This window comes from Carettochelys insculpta, chromosome 3 (genome assembly GCF_033958435.1).
Source record: "Carettochelys insculpta isolate YL-2023 chromosome 3, ASM3395843v1, whole genome shotgun sequence".
NCBI classification, from domain to species: Eukaryota; Metazoa; Chordata; order Testudines; family Carettochelyidae; genus Carettochelys; species Carettochelys insculpta.
Window position 1 is genome coordinate 94,302,286 of NC_134139.1, and position 24,643 is coordinate 94,326,928.

Here is a 24,643-nt window from a genome sequence, read left to right on the forward strand (position 1 = left end):
TGGGTACTAGGGGTGTGGAGTAAGGCAGACTATTGAAATGTTACATTTCACTTTAAAATAACACTTTTGGCACATAAGAATTTCTTATACTTTCCTAGCTTTCCCAACTGAAAAAGCCAAGGAAAGTGGAGGAAGACCCACAACTGTTAAACAAAATAAAAAATGGCAGGGTTTTGATAATTAACATTTTTCATTTTGAAAAATTTTAGAAAAAAATGAATTTTCAAATGAAAATTTCTCAAATCTTTTGACAAAATCCTACTTTCAAACTATAAAAATTTGTAGTCAGAACAGTTTTGATCAGCTGTAATGCAGAGTGAGTGCTGATAGAAGAAGAAAGTAGCTAGTAACTTGAAATACCTAGCAATAAGTGGTAACCTGTGTATTGACTGAAAGAGGTCTAAAATGGAATGCAGCTATACAGCCTCTGTTATGCAGTTGTCACCAGGGAGTATGAAGCTTTTTCTAGTATGTGGTTCATTACCATGACATTGGGCAGAATTAAACTTTAATGGGAAAGTTTCTAGATATTATGGTTAGGAATATAGCACAGCAGTTGTTTATATACAGATTATCTTTAGTCTGCAGACAGACAGTTCTCATTTCTCAGTTTCACGGCTAAGAGATAAACCCAGCAGATAGAAATAAAAACTTGTCTCTCACTCTCTTGTTGGGTGAGAAGGCTATGGGGCACTGTTGCTTTTTGGTAGGGAGGAAGTTTAGGATGCAAACAGAGTAATGGAAACATCTTTTCTGAGAAGCTGAGTGCAGCAGCGGAGATATAGAGATTGCATAAGCCATAACTTCCTAACTAGACATACATTTTTGAAATGCCTTTGTAACTGCTAACCTATTACTAAATGATTCTTCATCTTTTCTTTTTCATTCTTTGTTGATGCAGTTCTCTGGTTAACTATACGGAGCTGAATTCTGGCATGGTATAAGTGGACAAAACTCCCAGTAAAGGCAATTGGATTGTGCACTCTTATATATAACATGATAGGATAAATTTGGCAATGTCAAATGTGTTTTAATCATAATGGAAAGTTTCACAAATGCAGATAAAATAACTGTCTGTGATACTTAAAGTGGGAAAATGGAGTACGCTGACAAGTGCTCTTCCATCTAAGTAGTAGTTTTGCTTAGCGCTTGAGACTTGATCAACCACTACAACTTCTCCAGTTTTGCACTGCCTCATTTGATGAAAGTCATTGTTTTTAAGAGGCCTATGTCAAGTGAGCTAGTGATGTGGATTCATTTCCATTAGAAACTGAATTTCCATCATGTTTGTAAAGTAAGTTTGTAGTAAGGCAGAGGATTCAATGGGGGCAGATGCTGATTTCAACACTTCAACCCAGCCCTCGAAGTGATGCTGCTGCATTGGGGTTGATGCACATTGGGCTACTATATCTTAAGATATTTCTACACTAGAAATGATTGCTGGTATAGCTACGCCAACAACTCATTATAGCTTATCCCAGTTCTCTCAAATGAAATAAGTCATATCAGGAAAAACACTCCTATTACTTAGTAACAGAGAGGAAGCCGTGCTAGTCGATACACTATCAAAACAAAAAGCAGTTCAGTAGCACTTTAAAGACTAGCAAAATAGTTTATTAGGTGAGCTTTGGTGGGACAGACCCAGAATAATAAACTATTTTGCTAGTCTTTAAAGTGCTACTGAACTGCTTTTTGTTTTGATACTCCTATTACTTGTTTGAGCTGTCAACAGGAGGGCTTTGGGCAGCATATCTGTGTCTGTTCAAGGATATGATTTTTTATACTTCTAACCAACATAACTGTGCCAACAAAACTTAGTGTAGAGCTGGACTTTGCTGTGCCTGCTGTATGGGAAAAAGATTTCAGTCAATCTTCTGGACAAGCAAGTTCAACAGAAATGTGGAGCATACCATTATTCCTTACTTATTTCATACATCAGTCAGTTTCTCTGGGTGGCATCCACTGACCCTTTGGTCTCCTCCATAAAGCAGAGTGTACTTTCCAGGGTACTGTGCTTGGTATCTCTATGACGAGTTGAAGCACAGAAGTCCCCATGAACTTGTGCCCTACTGTTCTGACCATGTCATTGGTGTCCACCTTCCTGCTCTCTGGGGCTCCCCATCACCTTCCCTGCTGGAACAGATCCTCTGGTCTCCCCTAGCCAAACCACAGAATTGGGGTTGCTGCTCCCTCTGCAGAGTAACAGACATACTGAACTAGTTTACCTCCATAAGGGCTGAGCACCCAGGAAACCAACCTCTAAATGGGGACAAACCCCCAAATATATCCATTTTACACTATGTAAAACTTTTACCCAGGGAAAACTCATAAGGTCTGCTCATTTTATCACTGTAAGATATGCACAGTGGTTACTCTCTGCCCCCACAACCTCCAATAAATTATTTACACTGGGCTTGAAAATAAATAAGTGTTTTTATTAAGTACAAAAATTTGGATTTCAGTGGCTGCAAGTCAAAACAGTCAGATCAAAGTAAGTTACCAAATTAAAATGAACAAAAAACACTAGCTAGTTCTAATCCACTAAAAAATTGTTACATGCAAATTATTACCCTGAATACTTGATCTCAAGTAACATACTTCAAGTCAAAGTTGATCTTTTCTCTGGCCTTGGTCTGAAGCTCCTTCAGAGTTCTTTGCATCCTCTTTGGGTGGGCCAAGCAGTTTCAAAAGGCCATCAGAAGACAAAGAACTGATGGCTTCCCATTCCTTAAATAGACTTTCCCCTGTCTGGGAATCCTCTGGAATCCCCATTCCTGTGGGAAAATAGCAGGTTCAAAACGGATTCCAATACCAGGTGGCATAGTCACATGTTTTTCTAGCACCAACCACAGTTTGGATTTATAGGTCAGCTATTCACTGGTTATTGACTTGATCACTCAGTCCTTTAGGTTCCAGGGCATCAATAATGGCCCTCATTGGCACATTTAGAATTAAAACCAGATTCACTCTTGATAAGTCTCACTCTATGTACAAGAATGATACATGCACAAAAATAGGATATACATATTCTGCAGTTGCAACATTAAAATTTAAAGGTACTTAAGTTAAAGCATCCTAGTTATACATATTTGGGCTCTTAAGACAGTTTTCAAAAAGGGGGAGCAGGTGAAACTCCCCATCTCTTTACCTTCTTTACACCTCTGATGTCACTCCATTTTTCATTTGTTGTCGCCTGAAGTCAGTTCCATCTTGCGTCTCATAGTTTTCATGAGCACTGCATTTCTCTAACATTTTTAAAGGGAGCTGGACTAATGGAACGAAGAATCAAAATCAGGAATGAATATGCATCTTTGAGAACTTATGCAGTTTTCCATATTGCAGTTGCTTGATATTCTCCCTACTAGAAAACATTTCTATTAAAAATAGTACTCTTATTTTGCAAGCATTATTCCCAGATTAAGACTGTTAAACTGGATTAGTTATAAACGTTTAATAGGTTTAAAATACACCAACTGTTCTGCTTTCTAAAATGTTACTTCTTTCCACTTATTTTTAAACTAGATGCAGCCAACGTTTTGGTGTTTGGCACAGAAAACGCTGCAAAAGAATATGATCCTGGGATAATCTTTTTCTTCAGGTAAGTTGCAAACCAAGCTTGCCATATTTGAGGCATGTGGATTTGTCAAACTACTTTGTCATAATTCAGGGCAACTGCAACTGTATTTCTTCCTCCTGGTCTGGCAAGGGTACCCATTCTAGACGTCAGGCTCCTCACGCAGCCCCATGTCTGTCTACACTGTGAAAGTCACTGTGAAGGCAGAACTGCTTTGCTTTCCCAGAGGCTATAAACCTACCTATATGCTAAAAAAAATTACCACAGATTATCCCAACTCCAACAGGGGCTCTGGCAGGTCATGTCACACCCCTCTCAACAGATGGGAAGGTGGGGTTTCTTATGGTTACAGGAAGTTCACAGCTACGGTAAGCCCAGAGCAAGTATGCCATGAGTCTGAAAGTCCCTCATTGTTAGGCGCTCATTGATCATGTCCTCGTGCAACAGGTGATCAGCAGACAAAAGTCTTCTCCTCAGGGTGAAGCTTCAAAAAGCTGAATGGTGGCATAACAGGGAAGTGGGGGTGGGGAGAGCATATTTCCCCTAGAAATTTCCTGGGTAACCCATTCTTTTCTAGCTCATTGTCTCAAATAGTCCTTTGACACAAATAACAGTTCCCAGAGTTTAACTTAATCGTCTCCCTCAAAACATTACATGCAATGTCCCATTACTACTATACATTTTTATTTTTAATATGATGAACTTATAAGATACTGAAACCTAAATCAGTAGGTTAAGCCTTCCTGAATTAAAGTGCGCCCAAACTATTGCAGAAAATTGCCATATCTTTCATATTTTCATTATGTTAAAAAAAAAAAAAGTGTGTTCCTTTCTGGAGATCAAGGAAACACTATGCAACCATTACTTGTTAAACCTGATTTTAAAACTATATTTGTGATCTTTCTTTTTTGTATTAAACAAAAAATAAAGCCTTGTTGGCAGCATCTGTTGTTAGGAGGCGTTCATAGGAATACTAAGCATTGTAAATTTTCTTGTTTCACTTTGTACAGAGGCAATTCTTGAAAAAATGGCTAACGTCAAAACATTTTAAAATACAAAATCGTGTAATCTCGCTCTCAAATCTAATGTATTGTTATATTCTGTTAATGCAGGGAAGGGTCTGTTGTGTTTTGGAATGTGGAAGAGAAAACTGTAAGTAGAAAAAGAAGCTGTATCATTTGAATGTCAAAGCTGATTAAGGTGAACTTGTCATTTCTGCAGAGCCTGAGCAGAATGGTTTGGAGACAGGGGAGGATTAAATTCATCCCAGTAAAGGCAGCCACTTGGGGTTACATCAGGGAACAAGTAGGGACTGTTCAAGACTGCCTGCTTTCAGAAGATAGGAAGGTCTTCAACAGGGCGATCTTTAGAAAAGAATATTGCACTTACAGCAAAATGGAAACTGTAAGAGTCCTTTCTGACCTGGCCACCTGGTGCTGAAGGTTGGACACATCTCTTAAATTAATGGGATTCAGGCCAGGTCTGTATAACAGTGTAACAACAAGAAACTTCTAGAAGATTATTTAGTATGTGGCACCTTCCCATCTCTTTCAGTATTCAGATGCATCTGGATGATGATTTGGGGCACTCTTCAGTTGGATATTTCACCTTAGACCAGAGGTCCTTGATCTCCTTCAGCCTCTGCAGATCCCATATCCTGCCAATGTACCAACTTAAGCTTCCCCTGAAGCTGGAAATGTGTACAATGGGACTGATCCTTTGTTGTTCTGCCAGTGCAAACTGGATGAAAATACTAAGAGAGCAGCATAAGGAGAATGTTGTACCTACTTCTAATTCATATTTCACTAATATTCTTAAAAAAACTACACAAGGGCTGGGTCTACATTTGCCCCATACTTTGAAGGGGCTATGGTAATCAGGGTGATGGGAGATTACTAATGAAGTGCTGTGGTGAATATACAGCACTTTATTAGGCTTATTCTCCCCCGCAGCAACTTTGAAGTGTCAGACTTCAAAGTGCCGGCATGTGTGTAGCTTTGGGCACTTCGAAGTGCCCACGCTACTTTGAAGTGCCTTTACTCCCCAAAAGAAAAAGCAAAGCACAAGTGAATCAGAATAAAAGTTAATTACTTTGGCCGTATGTACGCTGCCAGTTACATGGGTAACATTTAGGTAATTTGGGATGTGAAGAAAAATCACAGCCCCAAGTAACATAAGTTTTGCTGGAATAAGTGGTAATGCGCACATCACTGTCGATGGGAGAGCTTCTCACGCTAACATAACTACTGCCACTCACTGGAGGTATTTTAATTTTGTTGATGGGATATTTCTCTCCCATCAGCATGGAGTGTCGACAAGAGGAATTTCACTTCAGCATATCTGCATCAGTACAGTTGTGCCACTGTAAGGTCTATAGCATAGCCATAGCCTTAGATATATATTAACTAAGAATTTGGGGGCAGTTATGTGAGCTGTAGCTGACTGGGATGCAAAACACAGCCCATATCACTTTGCCTACCATGACTGCAAATCCCTTTATTTCTCTAAAGCACTCATTGGTGCACAGTACAGAAATGCCATTGCAAAACAATGACCCCACTTTAGCACTAGCATGGTTTGTAGTGCATGCAGTATCTTGTCTGTCAGTGGAGCGTTGCTAAGGCAGTAGTTTCAGGCATCCATGCCCCCTTGTGGTTACTTCCTCAGCCCTGTTATGGCTTGTCTCTTTCCATCTTTTATAACCTAGTCCTCCAGCTAAATCACATAAAGTTCACTCCTCTTCTGGGGTAACGAGTTCTAACTGAAAGTTCAAAACAAATGCCCAGGTTTACAGTTCTTCTATCCATCTCAAGCACCACAGAAATCCTCTGCTTCTTGATCCCTACTCTGAGGCCCTGCAGAACTTCTCTTTTGTTTCGATTCCTCTCTAGCCAAATTCCCCCTACTATTTCCCTTTCCCAGAGCAGCTTCCCTTGGGCTACTCTAAGCAACTTACTCAATTTGCACAATGCAAACTGAGTAAATTATTTTGAGTTAACTTATTTTGAACTTGGTGCTGGCCAAATGGCACCAAAGTTTGAAATAAGCAGCTCTTTTGAAGTTTCTGCTACCCCTCTCACAGCAAGGGATAGCGGAAATGGAATACTGCACTTAAAATAGCACTGCTATTTTGAGCATGGTGTTTAGTCATGGGGTTGCTATTTTTGGATACAAATGTATCCTGAAATAGCAACCACAGTATAGCCGTAGCCTTAGGGACCATAAATAGCTGGTTGATCCCTATCTCAGGATTTGTCCACGGGCATCTACTCTGTTCCTTGTGGATTTCTTCTAGTCCCTCTTCCCATTCCAGACTGCCAGCCCCAGGACTGGCTCCTAGTTCCAGAGACTCTCCACAGGCATCTGACTTACTTGCCCATCTGACTCAGCTCACTAGCCACAGGCAGCCCCAAATTGCTGGGATTTCCCTGTGGGATTGTCTTTCCTCCTCTGTAATCTTCCCCTCTAGACTGAATTTCCATGTCTATTTAAGTAGTCCTCTATAATTCTGTACAGCTGAGATCACTAATTATCTTTAAGTCGTTATATACTATGAGCTGGTGGTAAACTGGTAGGTCACAAGTGAGGCTTAGTTCCATTTGCCTTAAAGGGCCAGACAGCCTGTGACAGGTGGTGGGTCAGTTTAGCTAAGTTTTTTTTCTGTTCAATCTCAGTGTAAAGATGACTTCACTGTTTTATGACAGGCTCAACCCCAAAGGCTCATTAATCAAAAATCAAAAGGGCAGTGAATAGAAATATCATCTTAGATTGTATTGAGTAAATGTTATAATGAGCATAACAAACAAAATTCTACTTTGTGTCCAGAATCTGAAACCTTTTATTGTGTGATATTGACAGAAGAAAAATAAATATCCACCTAACTGAACTTAGGAGCAGCAAAGAAAATGAAAACTTGATAAACTACATGTTTGTACCTAGCTTATGAAGGGAGCTAAAATAACACACTGTATTGTGTCTTCCTGAAGCAGGGAGTATGAGTTAGAGAAAACACACTCAAACCATTCATTTGTCTTTGAAATTTGATGCATATCAAGTGTTTGGGTTGAGCGTGCGAGTCTACTATGAAAATGATGAGAGAAGCATTATTCAGTTAGGCTATATCTAGACTGTAGCTCTTTTCCAGGAGATGGGAGGTCTCCCGGAAAAGCTATGCTGCATCCAAGGAATGCGTCCACTTTTTCTGAAACAATTTTGGAAAAGCAGACGCATTCTTTCACAATCCCTGTAAACCTCATTCTATGAGGAAGGAGGAGTAGCCCAAAAGAGGATTTTTTTTCCAAAATTTGTTGCTAGGTAGATGCACCTAATTTCAGAAAAGCCTGTTTTTGAAACCAAAGTGGAAAAAGATACACAAATTGCGAACTGCAATTTGCATATCTTTTTCTGATAGTTTTTTGTAGTGTAACTATATCCTTGTTCTTCAGAAGAAAAACACATTTATAGATTCCAACGTACAAGTGACATCAGTAAATCTTTTTGGGAGTGCTGTGTGCTGAAAAAGTCCAGAGAAAACCTTCTGAGAGTGTGCTTAGACTGATTTGTGTCCAGGCGTGCAGCATCTTTACATTTATATTTTAACTCAAGCCATACTAGTCTGAGTCTGGCTACCGGAATGAGAAAGCATGCTCCCAGCTGCAGTGTACACATACCTTTTTTAAGTCAGTGGGAATCTTTCTGTTGGCTTTGGTGGACTTTGAATCAGACCCCAAAAAGATACAAAGGAGCTGTCGTTGAAGTGCAGAAGCCACTTTTGGGATGGATGCAGCAGTTCAACAGCATACAGAAATGTTGCATGGTAGATTAGGAAGAGAAAAGGAGAACCAGTTTGTAAAGTGCATGGGGCATTTAGCCAGGCTGACCTGAATTACCCATATAGGAATGGCCAGAAAACGAAGGCTAGCAGCCCTGCTTTTTGAGCATACTACCCTGAGAGTTTAATAATTATGTGCTAGAGCCTGGACTTTTGGTCTTATCTGAATGACAGTAGCTTCAGCAAAGAACAAACCTATGGTTTCCTGGCTAAAATAAAGGCAAGCTAATAAAGTTCAGCAACAGTCTCATGACCTAAGTATTTGGTATTTTCTTAGGAGAAGATGTGCTGCTTATTGAATTGCTAATATTAAAAGTTCTGTAGCATTGTGGATTCTAGCTATCGGTTTATCCAAATGTCCATCAGGCCTGATCTTGTTTAGTCTGCATGTTCTTGTGAGATAATAGCTTTAAATATTATGACAACTATAAAAAAAAAAAAAAGAAAGATACTTTATCTCAGCAATGTAAATCAGAATTCCTTTAACTTTTTAGTGTACTTCTTGGAATGCTTGGCAGACCTTAGACACTTGAGTATGAAATTCAAAGTAAGGCAATATTTCAGAAATTGCAGACTTCCATAAAAACATATGGCAATGACTTCTTCTGGTGTCAAGTATACTGTCAATAAACATGAAAACAATGAAGAAAGCTAACACTGCAGAGAAGGTTATAGTCTTGTGTGGGATCTAACTGATTTTAAAGCATCTGTCTTTAGAAACTACTTCATTAGAAATTGATTAAGCTAAAATTTCACATTGAAAGATCCACCATTCTCCTTATTTTGAAAAGATATGTGTGTAAGACATGGGTGTTCTAGCAGAGAATATACTCAAGGTACCTAGATGGCACAATTTTTGGTCAAATTAGTTTAGAATTTGTTCTAAAATGTACAATGACAAAGTTTTGCCCTATGGAAGATTTTCTGTATGATGAAAGTGTGGAGAATAGGATCTGTCGGTCCCCCCACCTACAATTGGAGGAAATGATGGGGTTGCAGTGTGACTGTGGGAGACGGTCTCTACATCCAGCAGATTCTGGGATATAGGGGAGGTGAGCTGGAGACTATTTGTATGAAGGAAGTTACACACGTTTAATTGTTTGGAAGGTTGAGCCCAGATTGCCAAAACCATTTCATATATTTTAAAGCTAGAAGAAACCATTATGATAGTCTAGCCTCATGTCTAACTCATGTCTTCCCTGAGTTCCTAAAGTCAGCTGTCTGTGTCCCAGCTACCAAATCATTCAGCTTTCCTGGCTGTCAGCCACTAAATTTAATATTAACATAGGGTATTAATTGTGTTTATTCAAGGTAATGTGTAAAACCTACAGTGAAGCCACCACAGAATTTCCACTATGCCATTTAAGTGTCACAGAATCCATGGACCTTGCCACAGCATTTAGCAGTTTGCTTGCTGCACAGTTCTTGGTGGGGGCAGAAGAGGGAAGATAACCTCACCTACTGAGGTAACAAATAGCTTTGTGAAGCTATTTTCCAGCCCTTATCAGGCTCCAGTCTGTGTTCCCTGAGGTAGTCACAACCCTTCCAAAGTCACTGAAGTTTCAGGTACATAAAGAGCATGTAATTGGGGAAGCTTCTATTAGTAACTGGTCCATCTTATGCTCTGCTGCTAAAGACTGGACCCCCAGGGTGGAGGAAGAGACAGACTGAGCTCACCATGCATGACGCTGCATTGTAACTCTTTTTTCGTAAAAGGATATGGTTGGTGATGACAAGACTTTAAAATCTTGTCACAGTTATTTTTAGTAAAAGTCATGGACAGGTCAAGGGCAATGAACAAAAGTGCATGGGAGCCATGACCTGTCTGAGATGTTTACTAAAACTAAACAGGGGAGAGAAGAATGGCAGCTGGAGCCCCATGGGAAGGGACAGACGGCCACAGCCCCACTGCCTTGTGGGGGTGGTGCAGCATTAACTTTGAAGGGGGGTGGGAAGCGGACAGCCCTGGCTCCTGGCCAAAGCTGCAGAGGGGCTGCAAGGGACACACAGCACCAGCTCCTGCCACACAGAGAAGGCCACACAACCCATGCTGTGGCCATGAGGGAGGTAAAATACAACCCAGGCTCCTGCCACAGCCATGAAGGTGGGGCACCCAGTTCAAACCAAAGCCATGGGGGCTGCAAAGGTGTTCACAGGCCGAGCTCCCGTCAGACTTGCTCGGTGCAGGAGGGTGCATACAGCCAAGGCTCAGGTTGTGCTGCTGACAGCTGATTTGAAGTTGTGAAGTTCTGGTGAAGATACAGAATCTGTGTCTTATCTGATACCGGTGACTAAATTGTATCCTTAATGATTGCTTTACATATATATCTGAATTGATGACTAGGAGCTGAAAGTCCGTTCTGTCACCTGGGTGTAATTTGTAAAGTCATGCATAAAAAGGCCAAAAATGACTAAGAGGTTAAAAATTGGATCGTTCGGTGAATAGCAGTGATGATTAAACCTAGTGATAATTTAAAAAAAAAAAGGAACTCTTCACCATTGTTTTAGCTGTTTCCACTGTTGCTCACTGAATCAGATATTCTCTGCTTCAGGATGATGGTTGGGGTTGTTATTGTTACCAGTTTTCCTGTGTGGGTGGTTGTGTTGATTTCTGTCTTGCGGGGGGGTTGTACTGAGGGACTTTTTTCTGAACAACCAATCAAATTGTTCCATGCAAGTTAGCTCTCAAGTAGGGGCAGGGATTAGTTGCGGTACCTCAGATATTACAATAATCTAGAACTTTTGTACACCACCATACCCTCAAAATGACTGAGAATTGAAAATTTGGAGGGTAAGAGACTCAACCTGGTGATATGCTGAACAGAAAAAGCCCTCAATCATGCTTGTAACTGTTGCCATCACTGACTCAACAAACTTAACAGTGACACAAAGAGTGACAATTCTGAAATTGTATTACATAGATATTCTTTGCATTTCTCTAGCACATTCTGTTCTTGTATTTCAAAGCCCCTTTCAGTGAGTTAATCCTCATAAATCACACTTTTGTGAAGGATTATCATCTGCATTTTACGAATAAGGAGGCTTGAGACAATGAGATAAAGTGACTTGCCAAGGCTACCTTTAAAAAGTCTGTGGCAAAGCTAGGAAGAGATCCCAGGTCTTCTGACCTCCTTCCATGTTCTCTAGCCACAAACCAATCCTTTGATCCAATCACAAATTGTTTGAGATGTAAAATAATATAAAAATTGTTCCTTTATCCTGATACAAAAAGATATTTTATCACACCTTCAACATTATTTACATAAGCATCAGCATTCTGCTTCAGGTATTAGGTATTTGAAGACTAAAATGGAGCAGTTATGTAGTATTTGCTAACTATTTTAATAATGTGCAGTTGTCTTTTTGTTAGATGAAGAAAATAATGCAAGTGCTGGAGCGGCATGAAATTCACCCTTATGAAGTTGCACTGGTTCATTGGGAGAATGAAGAAATTAACTACAGGAGAGGAGAGTAAGCATTTTTGTGCATCCTTTACCCAAACCATTTCTTCTCTACCTCCTTTTCCAAAGGAGTGAAATAAATGTATTGAAGGGTAAATACTATTGGCTATAAACACTAAATCCATCATTCTTAATGGAGCGTGCATTAAGGTTTTGTTAAAATTATGACTTTGCGGCATTGCTTGTGATTTTGATTGTTTACTGATCTTACTAATATATTAGGATAAACTACATGGCTGCATAATTGTACTGCTGACGATTGCTTACAAACTGGAAAAATTCTCACCTCATGACGTAGTTATAAAGGAAGGGTACAGAATGGTCATCTCCAGGCATATCTTTCTTTTGGGAATCCCTCGTATCCAGTAAGATTTCCCCTTGGATGCTTATAACTGATGATGAGGTGAGAAATTAGATCAATTCTGGCATGGAACGTTCTCTGGCAGTAGCTGCACATGAGGTCTCCGTCTCTATCAGCGCCAACACCAGCAGCATTGATGTGGGCCTAGGCACAGTTGAGTGTAGAGTCTATTTAGGCAGATGTGTTTAGGCATCCTGACCACATGACCAGACCATTGTAACTGCCTATGGGTGACTGTAGCCTCGATGCTGCAGGAATCTGCCTCTATGGGGCTGCTAACATTGGTCCATCTGTCCTGCCACGTGACGCCCAACATTCTCCTCAGGTACCTTTGGCAGAATTTTGCCAGATCGTTTGTATGACATCTGTAGGAAGTCCAAGCTTCAGCTCCATATAGCAACGCTGGGCTGACTACGGCATTGTAGACATTGGTCTTGGTCTGCATCTTGATGTCACAGTCATCAAAGACTCACCTCCAGAAACGTCCATAAGCCGCACTGGAAATTTGGTGGTGGATTTCATTGTGAATGTCAGCATTGATGGACAGATGGCTTCTGTGAGAGGGGAAGCTGTTGACATTTTCCAGCACTTGTTCATCCACCATGGTGGTTGGTCTGGGTAATGGTAAAGTGGATGTTGGCTGAAAGTTGACTTTGGTCTTTTATGTATTGAAAATCAGTCCTAACCTGTGGTAGGCTGTGACAAAATTGTCAATGACTGCTTCGAAAAAGGTGCTTGAACCCATGACCTCAATATTAGCTCTACACTCTACCCAGCCAAGCTAGCTAGTTGTAGTATATTTCCAGTTTTGACACACTTAAGTACAGTGAAAACAACCGTTCCTAATAGGGTAAAACTGGAATATCCTGGAAGAAGACATGTGACCTTCATTAACTCAGTTGCTTGTTAAATCATATCTTGAGATCACGATAATCTGAAGTTCTTGTACAGAATGATTCATCATTGCTGTTTCATAGAAGACATTGTATTAGTCATTTGTTGTACAGTGCTGCTATATAAGCTAGCCATGTTTTTGGCCGATGGAAGATGGAATGTGTTGTAAATTTTGGTATCTGTAACTATTAAATTGCTATATTGTTTTTAGCTTCTCCTTGTTTTTAGCTTCTCCGGCATTTGTTTTTTAAATGTCTGGTTGTTTCCTAGATTCTCAGGTGGGACTTCTGCAAATTTCAAAGTGTCTTGTGTGTCTCATGACATCTGCTTTGCTGCTGACTCACTGAAGAGAGCCAAGGGTATGGGGCAGAGTTTCACAGTTACAGGAAGGGAAAGGAGTGGAAATATGGCTGTGTCTACACTACAAGCTAAAATCAATTTATTAACGCTGTTTTATCAGTTTGATTTTGAGCATCCTCACATTGCCACATACTGCCCACAAAATCAACTTATTGCTGCCACACACAAGTAGCTTAAATCGATTGCTGCAGCAGTGTATTGTGGGAACATATCCCACAGTTCCCCAAGCCCCATAGCATTCTGGCTGTTTTCACTGGTGCAGCATGGGGGAAGAAGTGCCCTGCAAGTAGATGTGGGTATTTGACGACATCTTCCCATATTTCATTCCCCTGTTTCCCCTGCTGTGTTAAACAAACATCCCTTTTTCCAGATGGGATCTGCCTTGCCTTTAGAAGAGATGTACTTTTTATAATTATGGGGAGGGGTTGTAAAGTGCTTAGGAATGGTTGTAAAAAAGATTCTGGGTTTCCCAACCGACTGGTTTTTGAAAAGGGGATGAAAAAACAGTGGATCTTTGCAGGCTTGGATCTGGATTTAGACCTCCTGGCAAAGAAGACCCTCAGAACAAGGATTTGCTTAAGTAGACACGGATGCTACACTGAAACGTCAGTAAATTGTTGAAACAGTTATGTCTTGGGACAGCTAAAAGACCCAGACTATAACCAGCCCAGAAAATTGTGTCCAGGGTGGGAGACTTCCCCTGGGCAGCTAAAAGACCCCAGACTACAGCCAGGTTTCGACCTGCCAAAAAGACCCTCAAACAAGAATATTCCTTGCGGCAAGCCTTACTTTGAGAACTGTGGTAACTGTACAGCTACTACATTGCCTTCATTGAAACAGTTGTGGCTAGGGGCAGCTAAAAGACCCTGGCTACAGCCATTACCCGAAAGTCGTGACCAAGGGAGACTTCACCTGGGCGGCTGAAAGACCCCCTACTACAGCCAGCCCTAAAAAATTGTGATCACTGAGGGAGACTTCCCCGAGCAGCTACAAGACCCCAACTACAGCGAGCCCCTCAACCTTGGGTTAAAGCCCATCCAAAAATTTCCTCTGAGAGGACAGCCTCTGACTGTCACTGACCAGGTAGATTTCTTCAGACTGGCTACCACGTGCAAGCTGCCTGGCACCTTGAGCAGCATGTCCTTTTATTGGTTCGGGGTCAAGCCACGTGATGTAGCTGGACGTGAGAAAGTTCCAGACTTCATGGTGCCTCCGGGGGGGGGAGGGAAGAGACGGGATGTGGGGGTCAGGCCAAAATGTAAACATCTGACAAGTTTCTTGTCCTATCAGATGAGCATGACTCCCTCCACAGCCTAGCTGCCACATGGTGGTGGGGGGGCAGGCAGCAGCTGGCACTAGGCAGCACAGAACAAAAAGGCAGCCAGCAGCAGTATACTCAGAAGCACAGACCCCACAGCTGCGCTACTAGCAAACAAAAAGATTTTTCAGCCTCTTGTGACCCTACAGCCATGAGCTTCCAGGTGCCTAATTGAAATGGTCTTTCTGTTGCCTAATTCCTCTGCACCTGAGAGCAGTGGAGATGGAAGAGGCCAGAGTGGAGAACTGTGGTGCATTGTGGGGCACATACGGGGCATGTCTGGAGGCTAATGAATTTGATTTAAAGACATGGCCCTTTCTTACTACCTGTCATTTGGAATTTTAAATTTGAACTGAAACGCTACACCCATCGGGTTACTACAATATTATAATATCAATATTATGTCAATTTTAGCGCTCATAAATTGAGCTAATGGAATTTACAGTGAAGACAGGCACTTGGAAAAATCAGGCTAAATGACTTAAAATCGATAATATCGTGTAGTGTAGACACAGACTGTGACAACAGTAGGAGAGATGAAAACAAGAACAAAGAAAAAGAAAGCACAAGAGGGAAGAACAAGAGTTGGAAAGAGAAGTCCATAGTTCTGCTGTTTCTCTGAATTTTTGCAGTAGTACTGCCGTTATTGCTATAGCTTCCACAGTTGTCTTTAAACCCAGTGGAAGATGCTAATATAAGGTGTCTGCAGAGAAGTTGCTGTGCCAGAAGTTGAAGAAAAAGCTCTCGATGGGTTTTCTCTCACTTTAATCATGACTGAGAGCAAAATGCAAGGAAGTGAAGGAGAGCCGTCCTACAGACGGCTCCATTTTTTAATTTTAAAAATGAGCATGAGGCATGCATGTGTAAAGGATTGTACCCTAAGTATTCATATTAAAGGTGGCTTAGTCAGCGAAGTCAGTGCTTCAATCCTGTTTTTACAGAGGCCAGTCGAAGCTCCACAGGGGACAAATCTTGTTAAGTTCCGACCTGGATATTGATGAAGTCATTTTGCAGAAATTTGCCTTTTCTAATGCTCTTTGCCTTTCTGGTAAGCTAATACTTCATATAGTGTCTAATTTTACCTCAGACTGTGAAATACCATTTATATAATGGCAAATATCTGTTTTCCCTGTTGGGTATCTATTGTCTTTACATGGGTTACTCTCATTGGTGAAAGTGAGATAGCACGTAAGTTGCCAGAAGCTCAGTGGTAGGATTACTTGTGATAGTTTTTAACTTGTGTTTTGTAAATTGGAGTGCTACTTTAATCACAGGTAAATCTTTTAAAGAAACATTCTTGAAGGTGCATACTTTTTTCAGTTGATAACTGTTCCTGTTCTTTACCCTAAATACTCTTCTAGTACAGATTGAATCTCTCTAATCTGAGACTCTCTGGTCAGGCAACATCCATGATCTGGCAGAACCACGGATGTTCCTGGACCAGAGAGCTCCAGTGCGCAGGAGTTTGGCGGTGAGGAGTGGGAGAGGAAGTGGCTAGGACCCCTGCTGGTACTGTGACTCAACTGGGCTGGCAGAAAGAGGCCAGTGGCAGTACCGCCAGTGGCTGGGAGGGAAACTTGGGAGTGCGGGCTGGCAGTCAACAGGAGAGCCAGGCAGCCAGAGGAGAGCCTGGAGGCTGGCAGCAGAGGGACGGGCATTGACTTCCCCTGATCCAGCAAACTCCCTGGTCTGGGACCATTCTGATCCCAAGGGTGTCAGACTAGGGAGCTCCAACCTCTTAGATGAACTAGAAGATAGGAGCAGTTTTGGCTTGAAGCACGTAGTGTGTGCATTGTAAGGAAACCTGCACTGCCACGACCCATGCATGAACACCTGTAGATAAACAGAAGACGTTTTTATCTGGTCCATGTGTTCTATATCTTTTGTGAACATCAACTTCACCAAAAACCATAGGAATTTACCTCATTAAAATAAATACTAGTACTAACACTTCAGAAACATTGTCAGGCACCTCCCAGGTTCATTACTGTAACATGAGCCTTGAACAGCCACAAATGATAATATGTATTTATAGACCTAAATTAATGAAGGAGTGATATTTATTTGAATGGCTGGTTGTTTAGATCATTCAAGTCACAAAAAGTCCACTGCAATTTAATGGAATCTTGAAACATTGGCAGTATAGGTACTGTATTTTATGGTTACTTAAAACCTTAGTTGACACGTGAGATATAATGTCCTATTTTGTTAATTTTATGTTGCAGTAAAACTGGCCATTTGGGAATCATCCTTGGATAATTTTGTGGAATCTATCCAGTCAATTCCAGAGGTGAAATTTCTGTTGAGTTGGGAGTTTTTAAGAATTCTTTGTAAATAATTAGTTAATTAATCCAGGGGAAGGGGTTAAGTGTCTCAAAAGAAGAAATTAAGAAAGCTCTATAGTTAAAGGTTGAGAGAAAGTTCTAAATGTTAGAGAGTGAATAGAACTGAAAAAGTATAGAAGAGAATAAGTAGTCCATTTTCAGCCTGTCAAAAGTTCACAAGGGAAGTTCCAAGGGTCCATGTTAGGCGTGATAGTATTTAATATATCAGTTCATAATCCAGAAAATATAATATCAAAAAAGATATATTGGCATTAGAAAAGGTTCAGAAAAGGGCGACTAAGATGATTAGGGGCTTGGAAAGGGTCCCATATGGGGAGAGGCTAGAGAGACTGGGACTTTTCAGTTTGGAAAAAAGGCGATTGAGGGGCGATATGATAGAGGTATATAAAATCATGAATGGTGTGGAGAAAGTGAATATAGAAAAATTATTTACCTTTTCCCATAATACAAGAACTAGGGGACACCAAATGAAATTGATGGGTAGTAGGTTCAAAACTAATAAAAGGAAATTTTTCTTCACACAGCGCACAGTCAACCTGTGGAACTCCTTGCCCGAGGAGGCTGTGAAGGCCAGGACTCTATTAGGGTTTAAAAAAGAGCTTGATAAATTTTTGCAGGTTAGGTCCATAAATGGCTATTAGCCAGGGATAAAGTATGGTGCCCTAGCCTTCATAACAAGGGCAGGAGATGGATGGCAGGAGATAAATCACTTGATCATTGTCTTCTGTTCTCCTTCTCTGGGGCACCTGGCATTGGCCACCGTCGGCAGATGGGATGCTGGGCTTGATGGACCTTTGGTCTGACCTAGTATGGCCATTCTTTTGTTCTTATGTTCTTATAATTTGACCAGCTGGATTTGAGACAGCAGTTTACCAAGTTATTTAAGTAAATCAACACTATAGAAGCTGAAGGATCCCCACAGCAAACTAACCACGCAGGGGAAATGGGCAGTGGAGTAGCAAATACAATTCACTGTTGATACATGTGCAGTAGTGCACATTACAAGTAATAGTTAAACAACTGGTATATTGCTCAGTGTGTAGGACTCATGCTTTTATAACCAAACAAATAAAATAAGCAGTTATGGAATGTCTTTGGCTAATAACATATCACTAACTTTTGTGCAGATACTAAAGTCAAGAAAAAAAGTGAAACTCTCCCATGCTGATGTAATGCAGAAAATTGGGGAACTCTTTGCCTTACGGTAAACTTTTTTTTAAGAGCTCAGACCTTACCATTTCAAAGAAGTTTCTTAGTAGATTCCTAGTGTGTAAGTCCAGAAAGAAAGAACCTTTGTGACCCATTGATTACAGGATTGGTAAACATTCCTTATAGTGATAAATTCAAGGAATCCAATCTATTTATTTTCACAAAGAGAAGGCTAAGGGATAATTTGAATCCAATTTATAAGGGTCTGTATGGGGAGCAAACATTTGATAGTGGACTCTTCAGTCTAGCAGAGAAAGGTACAATGCCAGCCAGTGGCTGGAAGTTGAAGCCAGACGCAGTCAGACCAAAAGTAAGGTGTACTTTTTGAACAGTGAGTAATTAGCCATCAGAACAGTTTAGCAAAGGTTGTGATGAATTTTCCCGTGCTGTCAATTTAAAATCAAGCTCTGCTGATTTCCTAAAAAGTATGCTCTAATTCAAATGGGGATTACTTGGGGGCACTGTTCCCTGAAGATCAGAGCTTGAGTAGCTGTCCAGGAGTGATTCTGATGCTGCCCACCTAATTAGCAGAGTATCACAGCCACCCACAGGAGGCAAGCATGTGCACATGCCTTGGTGCACATACAATTTATTCCTCCAATGGATGGAAAATATGAGAGGAAACACTGCTTTGGGGAAGTGCTGTGGCCTGTGTTACACATTAGGTCTGCCTAGATAATCACAGTGGTTTCCTTGATGGTTCCAATGTGTATAATTTTGAGAATTTGAAATAATCTTTAGAGATTATTTTTAATTGTGTGGACAACTAAAAAGCACTGTAGAGAATTTTGAAGAGTGTCTAGAGGAGAGACTTGTTGATTTAAAGCTTATTGGGGATCAGTAGGAGTTTTACAGTAGTGATTCCTTGGTGTCCCACTCCCATATCACATCTGTCTGTAATACAGATTCCTATATATGTCCCCCACAACTTAAATTCAGTAAGTTGCGAGATGGAAGGGGAATTAAGAACTATGAAGACAGACAGCTATCATATGAGCACCATCTGTTGCAGCTCTGTGTTTCATATCCACACCTACAGGAGCCTCTTGCTAGTGGGCTATGGGAAATTGTTAGTGATCCTGATAACTTACCCAGCATTCAATGTATGTTTTGTGCTGGAGGTGAAAGGCCCAAAAAAGTAACTTTTGTATGACTGTGACAAAATGCTTGGCCTGGGACAGTGCTGTATGCTCAAGTCTATTGTTGCACACTCATCCCTCGCTATACAAGCACAATTGGTTCCCAAATTTCTGACTATAGGTGAAAACTCTTAAGAGTGACACTAAATTCCCATTAAAATACATGTAAAAGTTTCCAGTTTGTTCCAAGGGCTTGTAACTTTACAGAAACTAGTTGAGTTTAGGTACTTCCCTGATGTATTTGAACAGTTTGGCACCAGAAATAGGATGTAGTGTATGTATGCAGAGCAGGGATTTCTAACCTATGGGTCCCATTAGATTTGTTAAAAGTCACCAGCTGGGCAGTTTCCAACTAAGAAGCCATTTGCAGTTTCTTAGATACCTGCCTGAGGCAGCAGTTTTATCAATAAAGATAACTGCTGGAGATGGGAGCTCTCGCTGTCGCTAGAGATAGCAATTATCTTATACCTAGGTCCTGAAACCTTGAGTTAATTGCTGGGAGCAGGAGCGCTGGGGGAGCCACCCAGCCTAGCAGCCCCAGTGAAGAGGCTGGGGGAGGAGGGGGAGTGTCTAAGGCTGGGGCTCTTGAGGGATGTGGGGGGGGTCTAAGAGTCGGGGAAGTTTGGGGCTGTAGGGAGAATCTAATGCTGGGGGTGGTTTGAGGCTGCTGGGGGGTGTAAAACTGGGGCAGTTTGGGGCTGCTGGGGGTGGTTTGGGGCTGCTGGGGGGGGGCGGTCTAAGGCTGAAGGAAGTTTAAACCTGGCCAAGGGTGAGGTCTGCAAGGCTGGCGGGGGGGTCTAATACAGGAAACCTTGGAGTTACCCAGGGGTTGTTCCCGGAACCCCTGCATAAGTCGAATTTTCCTGCAAGGGGAGTGGAGCCAAGAACCACCAGGGCTGGTCAGTTTCCTGGCTCCCAGAGTGGCAGGAGCTCAGAACCAGGGGCAGGCTGGTTCCAGTCTCCCCATGGGTTGTGGGACCAGGAAACCGATCAGCTCATGGCTGGTCAGTTTCATGTTCCCACCATTGAAGGGGAGGGAACCAGGCTAAGAGCCTTCTCCCTCTCTTCCCCCAGCCGAAGGGCTGTCAGACAGCTGCACATCTGAGGGAAGGGAGGGAAAAGGCTCCAGCTGTGGGTCTTTCCCCCCCTCCCCCGGGGTCAGGGACTCCACAGCTGGAGCTGAGCCAGCCACAGGGCTGCAGGTCTCCCCACCCCCTGGCCAGGAACCCTGCTCATATAAGCAGGGGAAGTTCATATAGTGAATAAAGGCAGGTATATGTGTTCCTCATTTTAGCAAGTACTCATGAGTAAACGAGGGATGAGTGTACGTGCTCAGAACCTCGGGCCTAAGCATTCTGTCACAGTAAATTTAATTTCAAAATCATTTGTCTATATTGATATTGCTGTATAACAAAAAGCAACTCATTCATGAGGGCCCAGTGACTTTCAGTATTCTCAGAACAGCTGGAGTTCTTACTGTTTAAAAAGTCTCCTATCTGCAAATTTTTTAATAGTGAATAAGGGGAAATGCTTCATATATTTACAGCTGTTTTTAAAATAAAGGTAGAAATTGATAGAAAACTGAATAAACTTTAATAATTTTTGAAATAGCAATATATTTAACCCTTTAATTAAAAAAGAACTTTGAACTATCATACCCATTCTTCTTTAGGCACTGCATAAATCTGAGTTCAGATCTGCTGATAACACCTGACTTCTACTGGGACAGAGAGAACCTTGAAGAACTTTATGACAAAACCTGTCAGTTTCTTAGTATTAACCGCAGAGTTAAGGTAAGTTTTTGAATTGGGAGTTTCTTCCATCACCTATAACATGTCTTTGTAATTTTGGTTCTTCTTCGAGTGGTCCCCGTGGGTGCTCCACAGTAGGTGTCGGGCTCGCCGCAGCTCGGAAATTCTTCAGCAGTCTCCGTCAGGTCGCGCATGAGCCGATGCGCGTTGGCTTTTCGCGCGCTTATGGTCACGTGCGCGATCTGGTCCCCGCCAGTTCCTTCTCAACTGCCAACGGCTGCAGACGGAATCCTCTCCGGCTCCAACGCCAGAGACAGATAAACTCGTTCTATTCGTGTTAATAGTTATAATAATAGTAGTTAAGTTATTTAGTTATTATAGTATTAGTCTACCGTGTATATAGTTGGTTTTAGAAGTAAAAGACTGTTTTAAGGCCGCCTCCGGGCGGGCCCGCTATTTTTGACAAGCCTTCAAAGGCCAACAGTTGCTATTGTTTGGCAAATAGACTGTTAAGTGCGCTGTTAGCACTTAAGGACTCAGAGAATTAAACTCTGACAATGTCGTCCCCTGGTTTTAAAAAGTGCGAATCTTGCCGGGAGGCCATGCCTGCTTCGGATGGCCACAGCAAATGCATCCGGTGCTTAGGGGAGACACACGTTCCCCAGAAGAGCTCCCATTGCTCTAAATTAACAAATAGAGCTAGGAAAGACAGAGAGATGAGGCTCAAAATGCTGCTCTTTGACAAAGTACTTCAGCCTGCCTCGTCAGAGAAGCCCCATAAGGAGGGCTCTTCAGGATTGCACGAGAGGAAGTCTGCCTCTTTGACCTCCTCTGTGCAGAAGAAGAGAAAAGCTTCTCCAGCTCGATCCCTGCCCGTTACCTCTGGGAGCGGGACGAGCGAAACAAAGGGCCCAGGCACGCTGGCTTCTTCTGCTGAGAAAGCCGCGGCGCGTGTACCCGCGCAGGGGCCCACGGTTCTTAAGGAAACGGCACCGAGGGCCGTGCAGGCACCGGACAGACCGGCACCGGCTACTGTGGCACCGAGAGGTTCGGCTCCAACGGCACTGGAGCAACACTTGGCACGGAGCCCTACAGGGCCGAGCGAAGCACCCCGAGCGGCACCGGGGGCAGGGGAAACTAGCACAGCACCCGCTACGGTGCCGAACCCTCCGTCACAGATCAGACCTCCAGTGATGCCTGAAAGAGCAAAAGCTAAAGCAAAGACCCAGCACCGCAGTCCCTCCCCTGAGGTAATTGTGCTGCCATTACTGCCGCGATCCCCCCCGGAGATTCGACGAGCAGCAACACCTTCAGCCTGCCATAGACTTCCATCCCCCTTTCTTCAACGTCCATCTCATGGAGTTGCACGCTTCTCACCATCCTCCAGCAGAGACCCCTATGAGTATCCTCACAGAGGCTCCCCCCATATGTCGGTGTCACCTCAACGGTCACGGCATTCCCTGCATCACCCTTATGCTTTTGGGTCGTGGTCCAGGTCCCCATCACTGGGACCCCGTCCCTGTTGCTATGACCGCCACCATTATACGGGACATCAACATAGGAGCTCGGCATCTCATCATAGATCTCCGTCAACTCCTCCTCAACGCCACAGTGCACAGCTTCCACCTGGGGGAACACCGCAAGTTTCCCAATCAGAGGCTGGATCAAAAGATTTTGAGCCTCACTTCAAAGCTTCAAAAGTGCAACCATATGAATACAGCCAGGATCCAGAGGAGAGATACCACAGTGATACCTCCTCATTCTCTCCAGACGAAGCGGTTGTTCCTGGGGACATTTCTCCCCCAGATGACCTAAAACAATTCCAAGAGCTGTTCAAAAGGGTAGCTCAATCTCAGGACATTCAGGTGGCGGAGGTGCAGGAAAAGCACCACAAGCTTCTTAAAAACCTCAGGCCCCCGTCCTCTTCTAAAATAGCTATACCATTGGACGATGCAGTTATGGAGGCAGCCACTAACATATGGCAACCTCCAGCCTCCGCTCCTCCTACCAACAAAAGGGCAGACAAAAAGTACTTCGTCCCTGCTAAAGGTATGGAATTTTTGTTTAGTCATCCACAGCCAAATTCGCTAGTGGTCGAATCCTCTCAACATAGAACCAAAACGTCCCAGTATAAATCTGGGGGACTGGACAAGGATATAAAGAAACTGGATCTCCTCGGTAGAAAGGCCTACTCATCATCTACCCTGTTGCTTCGCATGGCTAACTATGCTGCCCATTTCTTGAACCACAGTTTCGACAACTACTCCAAACTTACCGCCCTCATGGACTTCCTCCCGGAGGATAAGAAGCCGGTCCTTAAGGCAATTGTACAGGAGGGTTACGCAGCTTCTCGAGCAGGAGTCCAGACTGCATTAGATGTAGCGGACACAGCGGCTTGTGCTGTAGCCACTGCGGTTGTAATGCACAGGGAGTCATGGCTCCACACCTCAGGCATTCCCAAGGAACTACAAGTAAAAATAGCAGACCTTCCTTTTGACAAAATGAAATTATTTGCTGAATCAACCGACTCAGTCTTGCACTCTAGTAAAGACTCCAGAGCGACACTTCGGACTTTGGGGATATACACCCCACCATACAGAAGGAAAAAGTTTTATCCTCAACCACGCCGTTAGAGTTACCAACCGCAACGTACCCATTTTCAACGGGGGTATGATCAGGGGCGTCATCAACAGCCACAATACAAGGCCCCTAGATGTCGACCTCAACAAGGCAGCGCCTCCTCAGGGCAAAATATAAGACAGCAGGTTTGATGGGTATGTTGAGGGTCGCGAAACCAAGACCGTATCTCAGTGCCAATCTCAGTACATGTTCCATCACCGACTCAAGCCGTTCTACCCACAATGGAAAAGCATCACTTCGGACAAGTGGGTATTGGAGATTGTAAACACGGGATACACGATCCCCTTTCAATCATTACCTCCACCAAATCCTCCCACCGCACCCCTCCTCAGAGACCCCTCTCACCTACCGGAACTAAGGCGGGAGGTGGACCACCTCCTATTCATAGGGGTGGTGGAGAGAGTACCGGAGCAATTTCAAGGCAAAGGTTTCTGCTCCAGGTACTTCCTCACAGAGAAGACGACAGGAGGGTGGAGACCCATTTTGGATCTACGGGCACTCAACCAATATCTGCGCAAACAGCGCTTCAAGATGACTACGATGGCTTCAATAATCACGGCACTAGACGATGGAGATTGGTTTGCAGCCCTCGACTTACAGGATGCATATTTTCATATCACAATTCATCCAACGCACAGGCGCTTCCTCCGGTTCATTGTCGGCACAAATCATTTTCAGTACAGAGTCCTTCCATTCGGCCTCTCTTCGGCGCCCAGAGTCTTCACCAAGACCCTATCGGTCATGTCAGCATACCTGCACA

The 24,643-nt window shown here is 42.8% G+C and overlaps 1 protein-coding gene across 9 annotated transcripts in view; it reads left to right on the forward strand.

Moving 5' to 3' along the window:
• RMND1 (required for meiotic nuclear division 1 homolog) overlaps nt 1-24,643 on the forward strand; it is a 51,368-nt gene that overhangs the window by 21,741 nt on the left and 4,984 nt on the right. For all 9 annotated transcript variants that reach the window (XR_012645017.1, XM_074990380.1, XM_074990386.1 and 6 more), the window contains 7 exons: nt 3,523-3,598; nt 4,687-4,726; nt 11,776-11,876; nt 15,741-15,847; nt 17,025-17,089; nt 18,272-18,348; nt 21,165-21,285. Coding sequence is in view for 8 of the 9 variants with exons in the window: in XM_074990380.1 (XP_074846481.1) it covers nt 3,523-3,598; nt 4,687-4,726; nt 11,776-11,876; nt 15,741-15,847; nt 17,025-17,089; nt 18,272-18,348; nt 21,165-21,285 (587 nt within the window). In the remaining variant the exon portion in view is untranslated. The remainder of the gene's footprint in view (nt 1-3,522; nt 3,599-4,686; nt 4,727-11,775; nt 11,877-15,740; nt 15,848-17,024; nt 17,090-18,271; nt 18,349-21,164; nt 21,286-24,643) is intronic.